The sequence below is a fragment of the Lepidochelys olivacea genome (genome assembly GCF_965140295.1).
Source record: "Lepidochelys olivacea isolate rLepOli2 genome assembly, chromosome: 3".
NCBI classification, from domain to species: domain Eukaryota; kingdom Metazoa; phylum Chordata; order Testudines; family Cheloniidae; genus Lepidochelys; species Lepidochelys olivacea.
Window position 1 is genome coordinate 146,472,614 of NC_140413.1, and position 10,499 is coordinate 146,483,112.

Genomic DNA, 10,499 nt, shown 5'->3' on the forward strand with positions numbered 1-10,499 from the left:
GCGACCCCCTTCCCGGCAGCGTCTTCCTGCCCCCGGGCCGCTTCCCCTCCGAGCAGCTCCCCGGGTGCCGCCGAGCCCCCCGGGCCCGCACTCACCCGCCAGCGGCGGCCCCAGCAGAGCCCGACGGGCCCCTCTCAGCAGCGCACCGAGACTCCCCCCGGCGGCAGGAAGAGCCGGGTCGGGCGCAGGCGCAGCCCGGCTCCCAGGAAGCGCCGGAGCAGAGAGTGCGCAGGACCGAGCCCCAGAGAGAGAGCGGGGGGTGAGAGGCCGCCCGGGGGGATGCTGGGAGGTTTTGGGGTGGGGGTGCTGAGGGGGGGTGAGTGGGAATGCTAGGAGGTTTTGGGGTGGGGTGGCTGGGGGTGCTGAGGGGTGGTGGGGGGATGCTGGGAGGTTTTGGGGTGGGGTGGCTGGGGGTGCTGAGGGGTGGCGGGGGGATGCTGGGAGGTTTTGGGCTGGGGGTGCTGAGGGGTGGCTGGGGGTGCTGGGAGGTTTTGGGGTGGGGTGGCTGGCGGTGCTATGGGGGGGTGAGTGGGAATGCTAGGAGGTTTTGGGGTGGAGTGGCTGGGGGTGCTGAGGGGGGGAGTGAGAATGCTAGGAGGTTTTGGGGTGGGGTGGCTGGGGGTGTTGAGGGGGGGTGAGTGGGAATGCTAGGAGGTTTTGGGGTGGAGTGGCTGGAGATACTGGGAGGTTTTGGTGGTGGAGGCTGGTTGTGCAGGTAGTAATTGGGGCTTGTAAACTCTTAAGATATGAAGCAAAGCAGCAGTCACTGAACATCAGACTGGCTTTATTTTTTGCCTGATTTTCGGACTCTGCGGGTTATAACTTCCAGATCTTCATAGCTGGAATTCTGCAAAAATGTCTTGTGTTTGTGGTAAAAATGGAAAATGTTGACCTCATGCTTTAGCCCTCCTCCTCCCGCCTCCTTCAAAAAATGTGTCTGTAATTTTACTTAGACGAGATAGGCAAGCTAGTATCTTTTATTGCACCAACTTCTAATTTAATTAAATTGTATTTAATTTTACTTAAGTGACACTTTTTGTAAATTTTGATTTCAGTGGGACTCCTCAGTGTAGTAAGTTAAGCACCTGCCTAAGTATTTGCAGTATCAAGACCCTGTAAGAATACAAAAATATATTTAATTTATTAGGGAAATTTTCTAGGGAATTCAAGATTAAGATGGATGGATATTCCTTTTTATTTTATATCATATGCTTCAATAAAAAAACATCCATTTGCCTTGTGAGCTTGAATGGTTTAAAGAAATGTTGAGATTAAAAAATGTGGGCGTAACTGCCAGGTTAGATGATCTACCAAATGGGTCATCTCCATGGTGATGGTGCAGAAAGTTCAAGATAGTTTTGCCTAAATTCACAAAATCCGAACAAAGTGAGAACATTAACGGGAGCCTAAACTTGATTAAATAGTGAATTGTCTGATGCCTAGTTTTTCAGTGCCCTGGATGCCAATCCTGGCAGAAAAAATGTGGACAAAGAAATTGTAATGCTCTGATGATGTTTAAAACCTCATAAAAGATACAGATTCACCCATTTGTCCTGTGGTATTTATTTAGCTCAAGAAGTATTTAAAATTAAAGAGGAGAAAAGCTTTTTGAATTGTAGACAATTTGGGCAACCACAGAAGAAAATTATGCCAAAAATACCAAGTGTGGATATCGAGGAAAAAGAGGGTCAAGTTAAATCTAGACAAGTGCATTATCAGAGCAACTGACATAGTAGTCTTTTTTTTTCCTAGCTGAGGTGTAACCCTGCTAAAGTAACAATAGTCCCCAAGGTGAGGCTGCCATAGAACTATACTGAGCAAGAGACGAGATCAAGGATGATAACTGAAACATTCATTTCTACCCCTGGTAATTCCCAAAATATCAAATGATAAAACTGCTGTCAGTCCCTCAGTCTAGTACTGTTTTTTGGCACTTGTCCAGTACTGAATATAGCAAACCTGAACCCGTGAGTTTATCTCAGCCCAAAAACAGTCTTCTTATTTCAATTCCATTCATTTTAAAAAGGTAAAATGTGCAATAAAATATCTTCATTCATTATAGGTAAGAGGATCTGAACAGGGTACACATATTAAACATGGAAGAAGAAGACGACGACTATATGTCTGATTCTTTTATTAATGTGCAGTAAGTAGCTTGCCTAAGTAGATCATACACATCTACATCCAGTAACAATACTGATCATTTTGGGGATTTACTCACTGAGTTTTTCCATAGTGTTTATGAAGAGCCTGTCATCTCTGAATCAACCATTCTGTCAATTTCCAGGTATCTCATTAAGGGCCAAATCCTCTTTTCATTCTCACCCAAGTCACTGAGAGATTTCAATGGGATGATTCAAATGAGTAGAGCAAGCAGTATTTTGGCCAAATTGAAAATTTAGGCCTAATTTTTCAAAAGTGGCTATTGATATTGGATGCTGCCATTTAAATATTGGATGCCATCTTAAAGGGCCTGGTTTTCAGAGACTGTACCTTTGCTCAGTACCTTCTGAAAATCAGGAGGACCCTTTAAGGTGTCTCAGGTTGGGCACCAAAAATTCAAGGCACCTCAGATCACTAATTACTTCAAAAAAATTGGGCCTCTCCCCCTCTGTACTTTTTTTTTTTTTTTTGCATTTACTATGCCTGTCCTCCAAAATATAAATTATTTGTATGTGGCTAAGGTGGAAAGTTGAGGAGCACTGTATTCCTTACAAGTCTTCACCAGTTCTGTTGTAGAGACATATGTCCAGGTGGAAATGGAAATGAGGCAAGATTAGCTGCCAATGAAACTCTTCTGGTAACTGCCATTTCTCAGCATCAACAGAGTATCCTGAGATCCTAAACAAGAAAGAATTCATCTGAGCTGTATAGTAGTCTAGCAGGCAGGATAAATAACTCTTTCAAAGGATTCTTTCCTTAAGAGCTAATCTTTTAAACTGGTTAGTTATTGTACAGGCAAGAGCATTTCTGTAAGATGCAACCAAACACTTGCATTGAGCTGTATGGGATCCCCTTTGATATGTCAGTTGCATTGCAGAGAAGAGAATGGGAAAAGATAAGTTCTGTAGGGATGGGAGAGCATCCAGATGGAAACACCATTTTGACTGTGTGTTAAAAGTTTACACATAGTCTCTATTTGCAATTATATTACAGAATAGGTAATACAATTATTGTCATTCTTAAAAGTCATTTAAAGGTTTACTCGAGTGAAGCATGTGTGTTTGCAAGATGTGGTAAAGCTACAAGAATTAGTAGGAGGGATTAAGCAACAAGTAGTGTAGCTGAAACTACTTTTAACCTTTTTTTAGTTTAATTGAGTAGGTTTCAGGTTCTCCATTAAATGTCTGACCTTCAGCTGTAGGGACATTGTTATAGAGGAAATAATTTAATTTCTTTTTTAAGGGAGTTTAATGCACGTTATATTTGACATTTTAGTCATACATCAGAAAAATCAAAGTTATGTTTTCCATGGATTATGAGCAGCCACCATTTTAGAACAAAGTTATTTCTGAGTTTTCAGAGTGAAAAAAATTACGGTAATATTGACCTGTTTTCTTAAGGGTTTCACACATTTATAGTTCAAACAGCACAATGAATTGTATTCAAATTTCTACCACAAACAGAGAGTATGAATTAGAAGTTTTGGCCCAAAAGATAATTTTTGAGTCCATTACAAGCAATTGAAAAATTTGGTATTAGAATGGAAGTGCAGTGATTCAAAGATATGGAGAAATCAGAGCTTAAGATTTTCAATTTAGGCCTCCCCAGTCTTAAAGTCACTCCCCATTCTCAAGTGGTAGCTATATATTTTCTCTGGAGTTTGGACCTTGACAAAAATAAATTTGATGATGAAATTTGGACCTTGACAAAAAATAATTGATTACCCCTGCACTAGAGGTTGCTTATCCAAAGCTGCTCTATGTCCTCGCCATTTCATTGTAATGGATTATGCTGCCATTAAACATTTATTGCCTCTTAATAAAAAAAAAAGACAGTATTAATACTTATTTTTTCCCTTAGACAGGATGTCAGGCCAGGATTGCCAATGGTGAGGCATGTGAAAGAAGCTATTCAAAAAGAAGAAAAGCAGAGAGAAGCTAACCAGAAAAACAGACAAAAGAGCCTAAAAGAAGAGGAAAGAGAGAGACGTGACACTGTGTTGAAAAGTGCTTTAGGAAATGAAAACAAAGGCTTTGCTTTGCTCCAAAAGATGGGGTACAAAAGTGGGCAGGCCCTTGGCAAGAGTGGTAAGTTTGTTAACTTCTAAGAATTTAGATGTATGCCCATTTTTCAAAATGTGGGTTTAAAAGGGTACCTGTTACTAATACCATTCCACCTATCTCTCGATGAATTAAATGAATACCTCTGTAAGAACTCCTGTCTGTTAGCGTAGTTCTTAACTGCCACCTTGGCACAGCAGAAGAAAGCACAGAACGTGAGAGCAAGCCCTTAAAATCTCTGAAATAAAAAGGGTGAGGGATATGGGGGAATTGGAGGAGAAAGAAACAGTACTGCTACTAACTAAATGGTATTTCAGATGTGGATGATAGTTTACAAGAATCTTACTAGCTGGAGCAGGGCATAGCCTTTTGATTTTGGTGTTCCTTCCAAGCAAGTAATTTTTAATATTAAAGAACCTATTTCCAATCTGCACAAATTTACAGCTTGATTCTGGAAAGGGATCTGTGCACATAGACACTAAGTCCTTCTACACAGAGCCCTAGTGAAGCAAAAATATCATCTGGGATCTATCCAGAGTAAATCACTAGGGGATGAATAAATGTTGCATTCTATGAGTGAATAGTGAGGGCACACTGATGCTTAGTTAGTGAATGTTTGTAAAGTGTGTGAAGATTCTCATATGAAAGATGCTACAGAAGGGTGCAGTGTATTATTAATGATTATTATTAATTACTAATATGTTATGCCTATCAAATTAAGCCATCCTTCTTTGGTGCGTAGGGCAGCAGCCTGAATGAAGCACATAGCAACACTACAATTCAACGGAGAAAATAAGGAATGCCTGATCCGCCAGTCCATTGTCAGTGCACCGTGATGCTTGATTTATCCATCTGTTAAAAAAAAAAAAACAAAAAAAAACATAAAAACCAATTGTTCAGTGGCAAAATCTTATGTATACTTGGATCGACTGTGTTTATGATTTGGGGAGAGACCTAACTTCATAAGCTGTCTGCTCTTTTTTCCTACAGGAGAAGGCATTGTTGAGCCTATTCCTCTGAACATTAAAACAGGTGTGTAATATTTACCTCTTATAATTAGTTGGAGTTCACAGTCTCTCAGCTGCTCACAACAGTGTTTTGAACTTAAACAGGCAGAGGTGGGCTTGGTCATGAAGAATTACAAAAGCGGAAAGCAGAAGAAAGGCTAGAAAACTACAGAAAAAAGATTCATATGAAAAAACAAGCAGATGAAGAGGCTGCAGATCAGTTTAGGTAAAATGATTTATTTTCATGTTATTGTAAACATTTTCAGGTAATGTAATAAAGGATCCCGGTTTCACACTTATCTTAAAGTGGTACTAGCTGCCTCAGGTTTGACTATCATCAAAATGTCTTATCAATTCTGAATAACGTTTGTGTGATGAGTGGGCCCTGAGGAGAGTAATTGCCAATTATTTTAAAAGAAAAAATGGTTTTACACAAGAAAACAAAAATACATAAATTCCCTCTGCTGTGCCCCTTAATTACTATGAACATTAGCAATGCTCGGGGACAGACAAAATAATGTATATATTGCCATTTATTAGAGGGTGCAATTTAAACCAGAAATCTGTTTTAAAAACTATTTAAATGTAGCCTCCTCAAGGAAGACACATACGTACATATAACTTTACAATTATAAATTTACAATTCTTAAGCTTCAGCATGGTCCTGTTTAGGATGGCCTTCTCTGATCCTATCAGAGAACTGTATGCCTGTACAAAGGAGCAGAGTTACAAATGTTGTGGGGAACTATGGTGTGTCCAAAATCTCAACTCTTTATGTTACAATAAGTTCTTGCCTATAATATGTGAATTTGTTATCTGCCTGTTGATTGTAGCTAGCAACTTTTTTATTGACAGAATGAGATTCAAAAGCAAACAAGAAGAACGTAAGATAGAAGGGGACCTTAGAAAAAGCCAGCGGGCCTGTCAGCAATTAGACACACAAAAGGTAAGGCTAATACGCTGCTTTGGTGTGGAAGGATGGTTTATAGTTTAGAGCTGGCTACAAATTCGTCAGTCTTCATGTACAACAATATTATTTCACTTCTTAACAGTTTTGTATAATATGGGGTGTTACTGGACTGAAGTGGCAATGCCCTGAGATGCCCTGTGTTACCCGGGGACCTCCTGGTGCCAACTGGCAGAGGGCACAGGGTGCATAAGGGTTACAGGGATCCCATGGGTCTAGTATCTACATCCTAGTTCACCAAAGGATGTAATGCAAGATCTCTACTGAAAGCTTGTGTCACACTGGTCATCATGATCATTATGAAATTTATTGATGGATAATATGTAAGGAGTTACGTGTGTGTGTATATACACACACACAGAAAATGATGTTCTTATGGTGTGTATGTGTGTGTATATATATACACACACACTGAAAATGATGTTTTTACAGTTTCTGACTTGGAGCTGGTCACCAAAAGGTGTTAAACAAGTTTCTTTCAAACAAGAAACTTTTCTGGCTGACTGGCTATATGCAGATTGAGTGATGTGTACTTCACAATGAATGCCTATCTACAGTCTGAAAAAAATACTAATCAAGTGATTGCAAAGTCTCCAGGGGGAGATTCTAGACAGGAAAAAAACAAGGTATGGGGGATTACCCTTTTTACAAGTAAAGACAGTGGATTGGTGGAACTATATCTGGGGGTGCAGAGGTAACCCAATTATCCTTCATCTAGGAAGTAAGTTGACCATGTGTTTGCCTTATGAAAAAAGGATGACAGCCAGGCTTTGCTGAAAAACACTGGGAAGACTTTGGGGTGAGCTAAACTTAATTAAAGAAGGGCGTGTCTTGTTAATTAAGTTTAGGCTCTGGTACCTGTGTTATGATTTTATTTTGTATGTAACCCTTTGTTTCCAATATTTCTGCATGCTATGATTTGAATCTTTGTTAAATAAACTTATATTTTCTCTGTAAACAAATCTAAGTGTTGTATCTTAAGCAGTGCTGTGATCTAAAGTATAACTGGCAAGCAGGGGTGGACTGTTCCTTTGGGAGCAGAGGATCTGGGAATTATGTGAATGTCCAGTGGAACAGATGCTGGACACACCAAGCGTATCCTCAGAGGGCTTAGGAGTTGGTGTGTGCCTATTGCCAGCTTGCTAGTAGCCAGCCTGGGGGAATGCTGCACTGCGAGAGCCTGTGTCCCATGGTCTAATAGAGCTTATATGCGACAGAAGTTACATCCTTGGGCTTAGAGACAAGAAATATGTTCCATGTGAATTCATTTTGGTGTGTAAGCTTTTTAAGGATACTTCAGATATCAGCTAGAAGGCCTCTTCCACCTTACTAACCATTTACTATTTTTATGTCTCGTGGTAGCTTGTGTCAGGCTTCTCAGTCTGGCTCAGAGGAGGCTGCTCACCTGCCATCCTAGGTGAGGGAGGAGCTTCACAATGATGGGCATGTGCAGACTCAGGATTTTGAACTGTAAAGTCATAAAAAGAGCCTTCTGAAAGTGGACATGGGCAATAAAGAGAACCAGTGACAAAAGAAACAAGAATAGTTTGCTGTGCAGTCTTGAACTTTACTAGCATATCTGGCACAAAAGTTTATTTTAATAAAAACTTTAAATTTGTTTTTAAAAAGCAACAAACCCACAGATAATCCTTGCTGTGGTCCAATGTGATCTAAATTCGATCAGTTCTGTTCTTGAAGCTTCAGTGTCTCAAGATCATACTTTATAACAAAGTTTATAAAGTGATACTTGTCCCATTATAAACTGCATTCATCAGGCATCTGCTGGAGAAACCTATAGCGACAGAGAGAACTTTGCTTGTAATTTTTTTTTATTTTTAAGGATATTAACGTTCCCAAGGAGATTTGGTACTGGACAGAACCTGAGCAAGAAGAAAAAGATCAAGAGGAGGAAGAAAAGGATGAATACAAAGGTTCAGACTTAAGTGTGAGTGCTGAAACAGAAGTTAGTATGAAGCGGTCTTTATTTGTAAAACATGTATGTGTGTATTAAAGTTCTAAGTGGTCTCTCTTTCTGCCTTGCAAAGTGATTTTGCAATAATATTAGGTGGAGTATAAAGCATGATTGTACTGATTTGGAGTAAAAGAGCAAAATTAAATAGCACTACCTCACCTTTGGGCCAAAATTTTCAAAAGAGTAGTGATTTTGGGTGTCTTATTTTTAGGTGCCCAATTTTACACTTGATGGGTCTAGTTTTCAGAAGATGCTGAGTAATTGCCTCTAAAAATCAGGGCCCTCAAAACAGTCAGTTTTGAAAATTATGTCCTTTATGCCCAAGAACCCACCAGTGGTGTTATTCTAATGAGTTCAGTCTGTGGCGGAGGTGGGTGATAAAAAGAATCCTATCAGGAACATCATTCAATTGAAGTAGGATATTTTTAGTTGTTTAGTAGGTGAAAATAAAGAACAAGCCAACGTCCTTTCACCAGCTAGTTCTCCATAGATCATCGGTGCACCACAAGCCACAATTTGGAGACTTGGGCTGTAGTATCAGTTACAGTGTACTAAGGTTTCCATGTTTTTGATTGCAGTATCGTGTGATCTTTTCTTAGCGAGCCCTTTTGAGCCACAGAACTATTGATTAGCAGGGAAGACAGTGTACCCCAGGGGCTCATCCAGGACTGTGATTGTAATTCCTTCTCAAAGCTATAAAATATATTTCTCTGTATGTATATATACAGGTAATAGAGAAGTTACAAATCCTGACTGCCTATTTAAGAGAAGAGCATCTTTATTGTATCTGGTGTGGAACAGCCTATGAGGGTAAGAGTTAAATCCATCTTGGATATAATTTTCCTTTGGTTATGTATTTGGAGCCGTATCCTGCAATTCTTATTTATTCATTCTTTACCCCAGCAAAACTCCCATGGAGGCCAGTGCCACTAATGATATCCTTGGAAGTAACTTTTGTATATATTGGTTGAATTCAGTCATTTCTCTTCTCTTGGGTTCCAGGACTAGTGAACGGTCAATAATGGGCTCTGAATCAATATTTTGTGGCCAAATTGGTAACATTCTCCTCTGAGACATCCCTCATCAATCCCACCTGAGCATCACTTTTCTATTTTATAAGTTTATAAGAACTTCAACCTACAACCCCATTTGGAATTAACTTAATCTGTTTGTGTTGTTTCTCCAGTGTTAGATTAGCACATCACTTTTCTTCTGACTCCCCACCCCTCTCTTATTTTAAATAAGATTTGGAAGATTATAGATCTTTTCTTCACATACCTGAAATATTAATCTTATTTTCCTTTATACTGTAGAGGCTGCAGATTTATCTTCAAACTGCCCTGGAGATAGTTCAGCAGATCATGACTAAAATCTTTATAATAAAAGGAACGCTGGAAAAATATTGTTGATTCACAGCAGTATTTTAAAGTATCTCCATGGGACATCAAGAATTCACACAAGTACACAGGTGGAAAGACATATTGAAAGATTCAGAGCACACACTTTTGAAAGCACAGAAGCATTTGTAGATTTTGGATTTTTTTTAAAGTGAAGCTAGTCATTGAACTCACTATTTAATAGGAATTACAAATTTACATATGTACTTAATGCAAAATAATTTAGGTTGAGGCAGGAGTTTTGCAGGTTTCTACCAAACTAAAAACTAGTTGGTACTATCTCTGCAATTCCAGTCTTGCACCTCAGAGGACAGGCAGCTAACTGCACCAAATTGTTATGGTTTATTATTTCTGTACGCCTCCAGTTGGAGGTACCTAGGTTCAGACTGCTAAATTTGTGTGTGAGAGAGATTGTGAACGGATGGAGATTGGAAATGGACAGTACTTGACTTTGTAACCAACATTTTAAAGGCTTCGTTGGGGAAATAAACACTGCCCTTCGTTTCCCACATAACATAAAGCATGGAATAGAAGATAATCAGTTGACAGTGAATATTGGTTAAGTCTTTATAGTATACAGTGTTAGACAAGTCATTTAACATGCGTCCTCCATGAGGATGTCTGATTTGAATCTTAAGTTTATTTTTGTCAACATAATCAGCCAGACGTGAATGCTGATGGTTGAAAATGGTCTGACCTTGTATCAATCACTGTTGCTTAATGTAAATGTGGATGTTTGCATAGAAACTCTAAATTTCATCAATTTAGCGGGTATTTTTAAAGTGTTTTGTTCATAATTAAACAGCTTTTTGTAACTATCTTTTTGTCCAACTTGGTTCCATTCAATCAATACCTACTGAACAGTGGCAGCATTGTCTATGAGCAGCAACTGCTAGTAGAAGTAAATCCATAATGCTGACAGAAAAAGGAGCT

The 10,499-nt window shown here is 39.4% G+C and overlaps 2 protein-coding genes across 4 annotated transcripts in view; one reads left to right on the plus strand and one right to left on the minus strand.

Annotated features, from left to right (window-relative positions):
* The window catches only part of HEATR5B (HEAT repeat containing 5B), a 93,900-nt gene extending 93,706 nt beyond the window's left edge, over positions 1-194 (minus strand). Inside the window, exon 1 of the mRNA XM_084623749.1 lies at positions 96-194. The gene's annotated coding sequence lies outside the window, so the exon portion shown is untranslated. The remainder of the gene's footprint in view (positions 1-95) is intronic.
* On the plus strand, positions 152-10,384 carry GPATCH11 (G-patch domain containing 11). 3 transcript variants are annotated; one of them, XM_084623752.1, is made up of 9 exons: positions 152-259; positions 2,063-2,146; positions 4,024-4,250; positions 5,214-5,255; positions 5,336-5,456; positions 6,086-6,176; positions 8,038-8,160; positions 8,898-8,979; positions 9,483-10,384. In XM_084623752.1, the coding sequence occupies exons 2-9, from the start codon at positions 2,097-2,099 to the stop codon at positions 9,536-9,538; spliced, it is 792 nt and encodes a 263-aa protein (XP_084479878.1). In that variant the 5' UTR covers positions 152-259; positions 2,063-2,096; the 3' UTR covers positions 9,539-10,384. The 3 variants fall into 3 exon arrangements, with proteins under 3 accessions (XP_084479878.1, XP_084479880.1, XP_084479879.1); XM_084623754.1 differs by having other exon boundaries at positions 8,038-8,142; XM_084623753.1 differs by lacking the exon at positions 152-259 and adding an exon at positions 762-871.
* The last annotated feature ends 115 nt before the right edge of the window (positions 10,385-10,499 follow it).